Here is a 14,454-nt window from a genome sequence, read left to right as displayed (position 1 = left end):
GCCACACACGACATTAAGACAACAGTACATGTATACATGACACCTAACTGACTACAGAAAATGTCATTTCTAACACTATCACAGTGAGCAGGATGAGACAGTGTTCTTCCTCATGTTAAACATTTAATTCAGAAGGGAGGAGGGAAGCACCACTAGACCAAACTTCACTTCACTGGAAGCAGACAACAGTCCAATACTGCTTCACGTAGTCAGACAAAAATTCTTCCTCCACCACCCTTAGCAAATACAGGCTGCAGTTACAAGTTACCTGACTGCCAGCAGCTAAAGAAACCACTCTTTTCACCTCTGCTTACCTGCACATCTGGGTTCTTCAGCCGCTCACACCTAACAGAGCCATCTTCTGTAGGTTTCTTCTGAGAAGTGCTTTGGAAATCAAGGCCTACTGGCTCTTCATTCTCATCATGTGCAGCTTTTGTTTTATCTTGTCTGCTTTTATTTTTGAAATTGTCATGGTCTTTACTTAAATAATTTTCAATACTAATAAGCTGGGTATTTTGCTCATAAATACTTGGCTTCTTTGAGTCTTTATCTGAACATTTGAGTTCATTCTTGTGCAAAGAGTCAGATGCCTGCATCACAGTTGCTTTTTTTGTACCTTCAAGTATTCTGCATTTATCTGTCTGCAAACTGTTAAAAGTGCCCGTGTTGTTACTCTCACTAACAACTGTTCTTTCTTTAAGTTTATTTGTGCAAATCTGTTCATCGATGCTGCTAAAATTTGAACACTGTTTAATTCTGTTGGTTATCTGGTCTTTCTGCACATAATCAGACTGCATCATTTCCAATTTATCTGGCAATTCGGATTTATTTTCTTTAACACACAACGATGAAGTGCGCGTGTTAGTAAACGAATGAGAAGTCTTATTTGAAGTCTGATGAAATGCATTTTGGACAGCATCACTAGGCTTTGCTAACACCAATTTTCTTCTTGCTTGAAGTTTCAGAGAAGCCTTCGATTCACCATCAAACCTAGGACTGATAGGAGTATCAGGTGTTTTCAACTTTGATTTACTGCTGTCTTCTAGCAAAGAAAAACTAGATTTAGCAAAAGAAACAGAAGATGGTTGCTTGACTTTCTTCAGCAAGTTTTCATCTTCGTATGTACTTCGGAAGATTTTTGACGAAACCGGGCCATTCTCATGTACTTTGAATGGACGACCATTGACATGAGAAGTAGCTGGATCACAATGAATCAAGTGCTGGGCAATCCTTGCGATAACCTCCCGTCGCTCCTGGAGCAGAGAGTCAATGAGAGGGTTACCTTCTCCTGCAGATGGACGGCCACAGTGGTTCGCTGGAGCACGGGGATCGAGCCGTGGGATTTCTGGTATTGCTCTGGTTTTGCCTTCGCCACCATCCTCTTGTATTGCGTTATCTAAATTGACAGTAGGAACAGATGAGGTTTCCTTGCCTTTCCTCAGCAAGTTTTCATCTTCGAAAGTACTCCGATAAGCTTTTGGTGTAGCTGTGCTGGTTTCATGTATGTTGAATGGACGTCCAGCAACAACTGGGGAAGTAGCTGGATCACAGTGAATCAAGTGTTGAGCAATTCTTGCAATGACTTCTTGTCGCTCCTGAAGTAAGGAACCTATCAAAGGATTGGTTTCTCCTGTGGACTGATGAGAGCAATGACCATTCGAAACACGGGAATCAACCAAAGAAAGGGATTTAAAAGTTCGAACAGCTGTTTCGTGAGATTGTGTCTTACTGTCTGCTGCAGCATTATAGCACTGAACTTTAGACTGTGATGCTGCAAAATCAGACCCAAGACCAGTAGATGGATAAAGCTTTAAATTTCTGATAGATGAAGTGAATTCAGGTGTCTTTCGTACATTAAGTAGGCCTTCAGGTATCACTGTCCATGCTTGTTTCCCACAGACACGCTGCGGACTGGAGGTACTGCACAGCTCTGCTGTACTGGATTCACCGTGCTGATGTAACTTACGCTCTTTCATTTGCTTTTCGTAATAGTTAAGGTTGGTATGAATACTACAGGTCAAAACTGGGTAATTCGATTGTCTGGGGAGAGACTGGACACTGACTTTCAAGGCCACATTGTGAGAAACATTAGGAACAGGAAAGACATGCTCTGTTGGTGTCTGGGAGAACGTCCATTGCAGGTCCACGTCTGCAGCGCTCACCCTGAAACAATGCAGAAGTGCATTTATAGACATATCTAAATAGAGAGCCTTTGATACTCTCTTTTTCATGAGGCAAATTTCAAAAAACAAAACACTGAAGCATTGTCACACAGCAACTGCCACACTTTGTAAAGTATAGGATACAAACACTACTGAACTGGGCCAACAATGCGGCACCCTCTGAAAGCAAAGAGGACCACAGGTAGGAAGAATGGGTTTAACCTGCGAACAGCAAAGCAAGAGTATTTTTCACTTCTAACATACCTGTACAGAATGTTACGGGGAACAGCACCATGTGAAACACTCAGCCACGCGCTCAGCTGGGAGAAGAAAACAAAAGAGCGAACAGCCAATAAAAGTGTCTTCTCTTCAATGAATCGATCTCCGCTTCTAAAATGCATTAAAAGAAACACGCAGATGTTGGTCAGAATATACACAGAGAACTAAGAACTAGGACACAGAATGCTGTTAACAGAACTAAGCTTTCAAAGGATCTGTTCCTCCCTTTCCCCGTTTGCCTTCTCTGTCTATAACACGTTATTATCTCTCAAGCAAAAGCTCAAATGTCCTGTAGGAAATTACAGTCATAAAAATATAATATTATATATATATATATATATATATACACACACAATATATTACATGTGCATTGTTAGAATATTCTGTATTAAATACAGGAAGAGAAGTCTACTTACAGATTTTCATTCAGGTGATTCAAGCAAAACAACAGAATTCCTCAACAATTTTGAAGATTACAGAGCCTGATTGGCTCCCATCTATGGTAAACATTTACAGAATTTAACAAGCCAAGCAACTATCAACTCATCCCAAGATCCAACTTACTGTCGAGGAACTGGTTCCAAAATCCACCTTTCTAACAACAACGCATCTTGTTTGATTGCAGGATCATTTAAATCATTCCCCTCCGTGTTAGGCCCTTCATCACTATAGCAACAGTCTGGAAGTAACATCACTTCAACCATGATTGGAATATTGTTTTTCCACAGTAGCATAACCTCAGATCTGGTTCGCCTGGCTTGACGACACTAAGAGAGAGAATAAGTGTCAACATACATAAGCCATAAAACACTAGCCACATTCAAACCCACTTTAAAAATCACATTCCGAAGACTTCAAAAAGGGTAAGGGTCAAGTTCTGTAGACTACAGTGCACCAAATCAGCGGTAAGATCCCAAAGCTATCAAATGACAAACAAACAAATCATTTATGCCAGCAGTTGCAGCAACTTTAGTCAAAAATAAGGAGCTCGTAGAAATTTCCCTAACTACCATACTTCGCAACTTTTACTACTCTCTCCACAGGCCATCTTCAGCAATACCTTCAGAAATACTGTGCCTTGGATCAGACTAATTTTTGCAGGAATAAACTGCAAACTCACACAGCACTTTGTATCTTTCATTTGAGAGATGCTCCAACATCAACCTAAAAGAGATGAGGTGCATTTGATGGTGTTCCTGTTTTTTTGAACCACTAACTTTTTAATATCACCTGAAAAAGCAAAAAGTTCTGCAAGTCAGCCTACATTTTCTCTCTCAAAAAAAAAGAAAACCATGAATGCTAAGTATAGCACTGCCAATCTGCATAATAAAGACTCAAATAGGTACTGTATTCAGGTAGCTGTGCAGAACTTCATGTTCAAGGATAAAAGGCTTAACGATCTCATTTTAAGGACAGATCTGATCTATTATTAGTATGACACCAAATTACACACTTGTTTAAACGCAGAGCTGACAGACAGCAATGGTTACTTGTGCTTAGCTACCAACCTACCAGGGGCTCTCAGCTGATTTTCATCACGGTAGCAACGCTTCAAATTAAATGTGATCATCGTACCTGAGCCAGCTTGTCGCTGCATTCATGCTTAGTTGTTGGTGGCTGACTTGACTGTGCTGGAGGACAATGGAAGCCCTCTGTTCTGCCCTTTATCGAGTGTTCAGGCGTCCGACCCTCGGTGATCAGCAAGGCCAAGGAGACCAGGAACTCCTCAGCTTCATACTCAAAGTACTCATCTAAAGTATCTGCCATTTCAAAAAGACGAAAATCAATGTCAAATGCTGTATAATGAGCACTAAACTGTAGCCGTCCCTGTGGTCTGTTTCAAGGTACGCTTTAAACACGAGCTATGGGAAATGGATGTACCAGACTGCCTGCCCTCCCCACCACGCCGAGAGCCATCACAACACCAAAATCATCTTTCTCATACCTATAACTTTGCTGCTGCAAGCATACAAAATTAGAAACACTCTAAAGAAAGCTCCAAAGAGTAAATTGGCTGTGTAACCAGGCTGCACCATCACAAAGAACAACAGTTTTGTTGCGACCCACAGCTGAATCACAGCCTGGCTGCAGGAAAATACTCTCCTGGGTCCTAATGGAAGGAGCCTGATGGCATACAACTTGACATCCTTCACAGCACATAACAGATATAAAGAAGACACACTGCATCACATAATAGATTAAAAAATTTAATAGAGAAAAAATAGTAAGAGTTAATTATATTAGAGAAAGTGGGACACAATGTTCTTTAAGATTTTTATAGCAAGTTCCTACTGCTGAGAGCGGGATTATTTAAAGAGAGGTCCATTTATAGTTACCATTAACAGCTTTCACACAGAGACAAGGTTCACGAGGAACATACAGAATATTCATGGTTTCGTACCACGCTCAGTCCAAACTTGTGCAAAGAACCAAACCTCAGCAAGTCTCCCTAAACAAAGCAGCAGCTGCACCGCTCCTCGTGAGCCACGCTGGCGCACGCAGTGCCCACAGAGCGCAATGCAGAGGCCCCAGCTCTGCAGCACAGCAGCAGTTCTTGGTTTTATGCTTCTGGGGGATAAAAGCAGCTTCACCACTGTAGTGTGAGCATCCTGTGTCATGCCACAGAACAGAGCTGCCAGGAGGGACTGTTAACTTCAGTGCAGGTTCTGAACGCCATGCACAAATGCCTTTCCCCCTGTAGAAAAGAGGTTGTTCAGGAGGTTTTGCTGCTTTGGTTTTTTGCCTTTATGCCCCAGTACCTGAGCATTTAGCAAACACGGTAAGGCAGACCTGAACAATCTATAGATGGGAGGACTATATTAAGTGAGAACACCAGTGAAATGCCCGATTACTTGCATATAGAAACTACAAAGTGTGTAACACCAGCTTTTGCATGGATGTATTTGCCGAGCCCAGGCCTGTGCTCCATGGGCTCCACAGCCTGCAGACCATGTGAAGGGATCTACGCATGGTATGTGGGAGAAGCCAGCTCCACTGCCAGGGATCCACACTCACTACAGACGAGTCCCGGGCTGGATGTGGCTCAGGGCAGCCTGGTCTGGTGGTTGGCAGCCCTGCCCATGGCCGGGGGGTTGAAACTATGATCGTTATGGTCCTTTACAACCCAGGCCATTTTATGATTCTGTGAGTCCACACCTTTACAGACTCCTTTCCTCTTTCTGAAAGGATGCACTTCTGCCTACGGGCAAACAGAAGAGAAGGCAGCAGGAGCCCCCATTCAGTGGCAGCTCAGGGCTGGGTGCTGCCTGCATCAGGCACAGCCCACCACCTGCCTTCCGCCAAAAGCCTGAGGTGAGATGAGTTTCCCCAGAGGACCCCACGTGCACCAAGCCTTGAGTCACCTGGCACGAGTTAAAGTGGCCATTCTTCTGATGGAAGGCAGAAAATTACTAAAGAAGGGGGCACGAAAGATTAAAGGAACAGTAAATAACAGAGAGAACAAGGCACTTACAGTGATATGACTCACTGACAAAATTAGGCACATGCAACTTTTTTTTTCAGGCATACGCCCAAACAACAGGTAAGTCACACTTAGAGAATAGGGAATGGGATATGGAAAATCTCTGAAAAGCACTGAGATGGTGTCTTGGTGCTAATACAAGCATCGTGCTCAACTCCGTATGCCCAAAGGTCACAGTGGTGTTAAAGTGGTCACAGCAGGCTGGATCACTATGGGAGCAGCTCTCCTGCTCAGCTGTAGGAACTGCCAACACCCAGAAGCACTCAGTGGCAGCCAGAACAAGCTAAAGCAGAACGGCCTCGTGCCTAGCAGACAAAAAAGGGGGGAAGAAACGCTGCTTCTTGAGAGAACATCAGAGAAATCTGTGCAGTTAAGCATGTAAAAGCACTCAGGTTTTAATGAAAAATGAAAGCACTCCATCAAGATCCGGATGCGCTTACACAGACAGATCCCACCTTGGTCAAACAGCTGCTTATGGAACAGAAATGTGCAGAGTAGGATGCGATACCTGAAAATTTACACTAGGAAACTACAAATGGCACGTCCTTAAAGGATGACCAAACCAAGCACTGAGCTAGGAGAAGCTACTGCTCTCTTAACAGCTTATAAAGACAGGGCCGACAGTTAAAAATAACGTCAGCAATGTAACAAACAAGGCATCTGATCCTGAATTTTAATTTTTTTAAAGCACAAGTAGCAATGGTTATTGAGAAATGTGTTTTCCTACAAATGCCATGTGGCATATTGACTTTTTTTTTTAGCTCCACGTGATTTCTGTATTATTTGGCAACTTCTAATAGTTTCAGTAGAGGAAAAAAGCCCCGTGAATGCTGAGAAGCATGGTAATTGTTCCTACACAACAGACACGGATGATGCAAGTTGATGTAATTGAGGACAAGGGTGGAAAGGCATTTATAGAAACAGCAAACTCAGTGTTTAGCGAAAAAGAATTCCTGGTTATGTGTGCTGCAGCAGTTTGCTTTTGTCTATAATTCAGCCCTGTTTAAGAAATGACAGACTGTGCACAGAATCACCTCCAGCCTATGACTTCACTATATGTTTTTATTCTGCTTCATTTCTAGCAATGGAACATGCAAATGCATAATGTAAAACAAGTGATCCAGCAGCGCATGTATTTTCCTGCCCTTAAAATGGATAAAACTTCAATTAGTTGACACAAGTACATGGGAATTAAAGTAATAAGGCACGACTGCCCTTCACTGCTAATTGAAACTGAAGTGTACTGAGCAGCTAGTCACAGGAGACAGCAACAAACTGCTGTAGGAGGGAAAATATATATATATAAATTTTGAATTAAGCTATTATGCTATACATAGAACTAAGCACACAGTGCTGGAGAACTTAGACCTGGAGGCACAGTGTTTCGTCTTCCTTTGTCTCTTCCATACACCAAACAAGAACTACTTTCGTGCACCTTTCAGACAAACAGGAAAACGCATTTAACAAGAAATATCAGGAATAGTCTTCAGATCCTTGCCCTCCCCTGTCCGCTGCACGCATGCACAAGTCACTGGGGCACTGTAGTAAAGGACAAGAACTCAAAAACAAAGGAAGAGCTAGAACAGGCACACATACTGCAATCTCTTGAACTCACACCTGCGGTACAAGGAAGCCATAATCTCAGCAAGCTGGGACAGACTCTCCCAACACAGCTGAGCCAGCTCTGCCCAGCGACTCCTTCCCCAGTCAGGTCACGGCCATGCAGACCAACTCCCTTCCCTTTCCTATTGCTGTATTTTCTGCAGTAATTACAGAAAATGCTTCCGTGAAATGTGCATTAGATGAGCAGTTAATCTCTCTCCTAGCTGAGGCATAAAGCAAAGGCACTGGTATCGTGCACCCAGGTGCTCCACCATGCCTACTGTGAACCCTGCCCTGACTGTATTCCAGGGGTGCAGCTCTGGCCCTTCTACAGCCACGGGAGAACTCCCCACACTGTGATCTAGGCTACTCTTAGAAGTCCATGAAACACAGCTAGTAAGAGCCTTAAATATGCTCTAGGACGGCCCAGAGCATCCCTGAAAAATCTGTAGGCATCCAGAACAGATTCTGAAGGCCACCTGTACAATCAGACTCATAGTTCACTTACTAGGAAGCAAGGAAACTGCAGACCCAAGCAGGAATTGTCCCACTGATGCAGTTCAGGTGCACAGCTGGATGCCGGCCCCACTGCTTGCCCAGCCCCACGTCTTCCCCCACACCTCCCCAACTCCCCACTGACATCACTCTGCATTACATTTATTTTCCAGTGTACTTGGTACCACTCCAGTGTCAATTTTTGGAAAGACTAAAAATATTGCTCCAGCTTGTGGATTTCTTATTTTGTAATTATTATTACAGGCAGCCTGTAAGGAGACTCTTCAGTCTGAGGCTCCAGGCCACAGATGTCAGGTACACCAAGGAAGCAGTGGCCGCTCTGCGAGGGTCGGAACAAGGAGTCCCCATCTCCTCCTAGCAAAGGCTTTGCGAGGCACATAAAAATTTCAGCATGGGCTCTATGGCCCTCCCTCCTAACAGCCAACGAATGGGTTTTATTATCTCATTCCTCCAAGAAGTGGGTTAAAGGTAGCCCTGCGTTTTAAGAGTAAGGCAGGGATTCAAAAGACTACTGTAAAGGAAATGAAACACAATGTAAACATTTGACTAATAGCTTCTCTTCTGGAATTAGAAACACCTACGGATGCTTCAGTTAACTAATCCCATGTTGTGCTCTACTTCAAAGAAAGCTGCCCTTGAACCTCCAAAATCCATCATTTTCTGGATGTTGTGTCTACATGCTTCAAGCCCGTAATTACGTCTGAAGTCACAGAGCTCACAGGCCTTGCAATATTAAGGGTTTAAGTATAATTTAAGCTATCAAGAGTCAAAACCATAAGCCAGTCTATGCCTTTCATGAAACAAGCCATTAGCTAAGTTTACTTAAATTCAAGAAAATGCAATGAACTGGTGACTCACCTTATCTGAGGAATGCTCTATAGACTCCCCCCAGCAGCGACTCCTGCGGTAGACTTACTCCTGGAACAGAAGTGCAGTACCTCAGGGCATTTCTACTGCCTCTTTACATTTCCCAGAGCATCGAGCTGAACCATGACCTGCTCACTGCAACACCTCAGATGCAGGCAAGAAATGGTAGCACAGAACATTAAATTAGGACTGATGCTCAATGAAGTAGACTAGAAGCTATACGAGTGCTGGATCTACTTAGTTCTATATAGAAGAACAGAAAACAAATTACTGCTTTGATGATCTTACAACCATTTATAATCAAGAAGAAAAAAAAAGAAGAAACAACAAAACATCACTTTCTAACAGGTAATTTAAAAAAATAAGACATGACTACATGGCAGCCAATGAAGTTATTACAGAGCCGTACAAATGGATGAGCACCACCGGACGCCGCTCCCCGTCACTGCACTGCCCACCTGCTGCACAGCTCTGCTGGCACACCTCTACCTCGGAACTCAGCTGTGCACCACATGAAGTCACTGAAAAGACATCAGGCTTAGAATCAGGCTGGACAAAAAAAAGTACAATTCACATAAACTGTTTTTGCTAAAATCTATTCAGGGTCAAACCGTTCAATGAGTAAAGAAGAAAAGCAGTTTAATTCATTTCAAGCTGAAACGCTCGGCAGCAGACTCAGAAACCACTCCCTTTGAGAGCAAAACACAGAAACACAGACTGCTGAACTGCTCTGGGTGTTCCCATCCCGCTTCCTGTGCCTTGGCCGACATCCTATTCTGCCATCACCACACTGCTCACTGAGTCACTGCTCTTCCCAACTGTAGCCTTCTATTTTTACCTAGCAACATCAGGTTACCCTGCTACTTTTGGTTTGTTGGCATTCCACCAAACCAAACTCTACATCCAACGTCAGTATTTTGGTCAGGGAAACTGATTTTATTTTCACTTAACTGGGAAAAGAAGGGGAACACTTAAGAACAAATGATGTAAGCCAAATTGTTTCTCACTCCACAAGGAAATGACAAATGGGAGAAGCAGAGCAATCATTATGATTTCATGGTCTGTATTTATGTAATGGAAGACTATACCTGAAAACAGGCAGCAAGTTTCAAACTCAGTTCCAACCCTCCATTCACTGAGCTGCAAGAAAAGCTGTCTATTCCACAATACAGCTGCTGCACCGTATCCTAACCCAGGTAAACGAGTGCTGGAATGCTACTGTGAAGCTGTAATAGCTTCAGTGCTGACGTTTGAAAAGATGTTCAGCATTTTACATACAAGCAGGTTGGAGCAACATACACTTTTTGCTGATCCCATAGCTAGCACTCTACTGAAGGAGTTACAAAAGATGCTGCTTGTGCTAACATGCTATAACCAGACAGGTACTGAAAGCGAAGAGGACTTTTGCCTCAATAATGCACTTAATTAAAAACACATCAATTTGTGTTTTCCTTTACATTAGGATTTCCTAGATTGCCACTTGGTTAAATGTGATGCGCACAAAAAAATTTGCACAAAACTTTACAACATAATGAAACAAATATGTACACCAGTCTACATTACTGTATTAGAACGAACAAATTTTGCTTGATTATAGTGAAAATAAGTTGCTCAAATTGTTCTGTTTCAAAGTCCTACCTGGTTCACAGGAGAGGAGTGCACAGTTGAGCCCCAGGTGAGCATCCAGCTCCACCATCAGCCCCCAGGTGGGCTGGGAACCGGCAGAGCTGGGAACAAGGCAGCACATCACCCCGGGACAGAAAGCAGAGCCTCCTTAAGCTTATGGAAGATGCAAAGCTTACTCTTTAGGTTTATTCCAGAAAACAAGTGAGCATTTGATGAGCACTTATATTGAAGTACAGATTTTCCTGTATGAGATTTCTAAGTCTACATTCAAACATCTTTTCAGGCCTCCTTCACTAACCAATTCTGATGGAGCCCTTTTGGAAGGAAAAAGCCTCATCCATCAGCAGGCCTTCTCTCAGCAGGGGCTGTGCAGAGATGAGGAAGGCAGTGAGAAGCTTCACTACTCTAACTTGCTAATTCAAGAACCGACTTGGCTGCAGCCACACGTACAGACTGAAGGCTTCCACCAACTTGCTCGACCTGCAGCTAGCTGCGAATGCCACACTGCTGCAGCCCCACAACTGCTGCTTTCTATTCAATGGAAGCCTAACAATTCACAATGAAAAAGCACACGTATTTGGCTGCACTCACCTCTTTGTGCAGGCGTAACACCCATATAGCAGTTGCAGCAGTTCAGTACTGGGAGGTCTGACTCCAGTTGGACGCCACCGCATCCCTCCATTAAACAGGTTGGCAGCAGCTCTGCATTAAGTCCTGGCTGTGACTGAATTTTTATAATATATAAATAAAAATGGATGCCAGAAATTCTGTGAGACCTTAAACACAATACGGTTCAGCACCGCAGACATAAGTTTCCTCTTTAATTGGTTTAACAATCGAGCTTGACAATGATTCAACTACTTGCAGACTTCTGCAATATTTTATACAGAGATTGATCTGAAGATGTAAAGCAACAATTTGTGATAATAAATCAGTCTCAGATGTGTCTTAAAAAGAAAAAAAACAAAAACCAACACTGGAGTGTTGCTTAAAACCCTACAGTAGGTATTTTAGTGCTTATAAGAGCTGCCAGAGCAGCCCTCTACTTAAACCACGTGTTTGTATCCCGTGCTGCCTGGGTTCCTCTGCAGCTCATTGTTCTGTCCCTTTACATCTTTACAATATATGCCAGTGTAGTTGGGAACAGCACACAGTGATACAGACATGCCAAAAAAAGCCTTTTTTGTTTTAAATCAAGGTTTCCCACAAACACTAAATGTTAATATCTTTGAGGTATTTCAGGCTTTATCTCATCACCTTAGATAATTACAGTACTTAGAAACTTTGACAATGTAATTTCAAGTGTTCTTGTGCTTGTTTCACTGCTAACACTGATAAAATAGCATTTCTTTTCCGAGGAGGAATGTAAAGAGCCTTCAGTTCTCAAAGACCGAGCAAGTGATTCTGAAGAGTCATTAAGGAACTGAACAGACCTGGAGTGGGAGCACACAGAAGTCCTCACAGTGAATGCCAGCTGCATGGTGTGCGAGCACAGGTCCCACTTTGTTTCATAAACACCTGGTATTGCACCACAGACAAAAGCACCACAGACACAAGCTGGTGTTTTTCCTCCCTAAGGTTACTGCAAGGAAAAGAACCGTTACAACACGTGACATGTGCTTCAGATCATAGCCAGAACTCTCGAAAATAAACCAGAGCAAATTTGGAAAATGCAACGTGAAATCCAAACACCCAACACTGACTCATTTTGGGTGGAATCAACAGGGATGCCGCAGCTGCAAGAGTCAGGGGAATCCCTCTGAACGGTGAGCCACACATGGGAAACCAGCACCCAACACTTGGCCCACAAAGCAAAGATAAGGGATCAGTTTCCCAAGAGTACTGAGGAACCTCTTGCACGATGAACTTCTCTCAAAGTTACCTATCAGTACCTGTTTTTAATAGATACAGCAACTTCTCAGCTTTACCGAGGCACGTCTCAAAAAGCAAATCAGTGAGCCAGAGAAGGATGTGGGATGGGGAGGAGAGAAGTGAGTTATTTTGGGAGGAAAAAAACCAACACTGATGACCTACTCCAATTTTCTGGTTAAAGCAGTCAGCTCTATTAAAATGCTATTACAAGCTGAGGGCTCCCATGTGCACGATTTGTATGTCAGCTCTTCAGGGGCACGAGTTCTGATCCTCACCCAAACGGGTCGCTGCTACAGCTCTGGTGTTACCACCAGCACAAGAGATGCTCCCAGCACAGTCAGGCTTTCCTTACATACGTTCCTTGGAAAGTATCCTTTTAGGAAGAGGACCCACCTGAGCGCTGCTATCTCACCAACATACCCCTGTCTGCCTTACAAACATGCACACCTGCTGACCCTCTGCCCAGGCAGCACACTGTGGCCTGAGGGCTGGTTCCCAGGAGCACCACCCAGACCCCACAGGGCAGAACAGCCTTCTGACAGCCCCAAACACTCATCTGAAAGCTAAAATTAACACCGCTAGAGCAAGAATAGCAGCGCTGCACTCACAACACATCCGTCCAAAACAGCCGTCCCTCCACGAGGGCAAAGGCAAGCCAGGGGCCGGCCGGCCCCATGGGCTCTGACCTCACATCACCCATAGCCCAGCCCTGCTCCCGTCGCACGTGGGTTTGTAACGCCCCGTACCGCCTATTCTTAGAACATACTTTCCAGAGAATCTCCGGGACAGGGCTCAGCCTTCCCCACCCCTTCCAGAGCCACACCAGCGCAGGAGCACCCAGCTCCTCGGGTCGCAGCACTGTTGTGCCAGCAGAGATCCGGCCCTGGTCTGCACATCCAAAGCCAGGTGACCTGCAAGCCAAGGCACAGAGGCGGTGAATCACAAGGAAAGGAAAACAGTGTGCTAAAAATAGCGAAGCAAGCAGTGTATGGAGAATAAATGTTTTTATCCAGTTGAGGCCCAAGGTCCTCCACCAGCTCTTCTGTATTTTGTGCAAAACAATTCACAGAAGCAAAGAGGATGAAGAAATAAAAGGAAGCCTAGATCCTCAACGATGACTTACAAATTATATTTAATCAACAGTACGCAGTGGGGAGAAAGCGTTGAGTTTGAAACCAGCAGAAAATACACTAACATATAAATTAAATATTCAATTAAACTTCAAACAGAAGATGCCAAAATTACTTTTTTTTTTTACTTTTAGGGGAAATTGTCCCAAGTTGTCTTCAGTTCAGAAATGCTGAAGAGTCACTGTCCACTGCACATCAGCAACATGAAGGCTCTGCCCACCCATCGCCTGATCAGACACAAATGCCTGCAGATGCTCCAGCTGAGTGTCAGACCAAAGAAGACCCATAAGCAACACCAACCTCAAGTGTGCAACAGCCTCTTTTCTTTCACCAGGAGATCACACGGAGATTTTCTGATACAAATCCATAAAGGAAATATATTTCATTATTTTCAAGCAACCACAACACACAGCTTTGTCGTTCGGAGAGGATGCTTTTTAAAAAAGAAAAAGAATGAAGTGCTTCACACGGGTGGATTTCACAACCAACCATCACCCTTTCCCTGATGTGCAGAAAGGGCTCTCCCTGGGTCTTGCCGCATCAGCCTGCATCTCCAGTGCGTGGATTTGACAGCAGTGCATGAGCCCTGGAGCTCTGTGCAGTGTGAGAGGACAAAGGTGGAAGCTGGGCTCTGGCTGGGCACAGCCTGTGGGAGCAGCCCCAGTGCCAGCACAGCTCCTGCTCCGGGCAGCACCAGCAGGGCCCACCCTTCCCATGGGACCCACCACTGGAAATAAGCGTGCAGAGGACAGAGAAAAGATTATACCTCACCAGCAGCCAACCTGAAGAGGAAGGTACGCCTGGCTGGTGCCTCACAGGAAACTGTATTTTCCTGTTGTCTTTTTTGATTCTCAATATACCTTGTTGTCTTTTTCTGCTGAAATCTTTCTACGTAATGAGCAAGTTACTTAAAAGAAAA

At 44.0% G+C, this 14,454-nt stretch overlaps 1 protein-coding gene across 4 annotated transcripts in view; it reads right to left on the bottom strand.

Moving 5' to 3' along the window:
* The window catches only part of FAM214A (family with sequence similarity 214 member A), a 28,376-nt gene extending 13,960 nt beyond the window's left edge, over positions 1 to 14,416 (bottom strand). The window contains exons 1-6 of one of the 4 annotated variants that reach the window (XM_031555260.1): positions 11,125 to 14,409; positions 8,899 to 9,428; positions 4,017 to 4,201; positions 3,006 to 3,208; positions 2,427 to 2,552; positions 315 to 2,163 (exon numbers count right to left, since the gene is read on the bottom strand). In XM_031555260.1, coding sequence (XP_031411120.1) covers positions 315 to 2,163; positions 2,427 to 2,552; positions 3,006 to 3,175 — 2,145 coding nt within the window. In that variant the 5' untranslated portion in view covers positions 3,176 to 3,208; positions 4,017 to 4,201; positions 8,899 to 9,428; positions 11,125 to 14,409. Of the gene's footprint in view, positions 1 to 314; positions 2,164 to 2,426; positions 2,553 to 3,005; positions 3,209 to 4,016; positions 4,202 to 8,898 lie in introns of all 4 variants that reach the window. The other 3 variants (XM_031555259.1, XM_031555261.1, XM_031555258.1) reach the window with 3 other exon arrangements.
* Between the last annotated feature and the right edge of the window lie 38 nt (positions 14,417 to 14,454).

The sequence above is a fragment of the Meleagris gallopavo genome, chromosome 12, assembly GCF_000146605.3.
Source record: "Meleagris gallopavo isolate NT-WF06-2002-E0010 breed Aviagen turkey brand Nicholas breeding stock chromosome 12, Turkey_5.1, whole genome shotgun sequence".
NCBI lineage: Eukaryota > Metazoa > Chordata > Aves > Galliformes > Phasianidae > Meleagris > Meleagris gallopavo.
The sequence above is the reverse complement of the archived record's forward strand: the minus strand, read 5'-3'. Positions and strand labels throughout refer to the sequence as shown.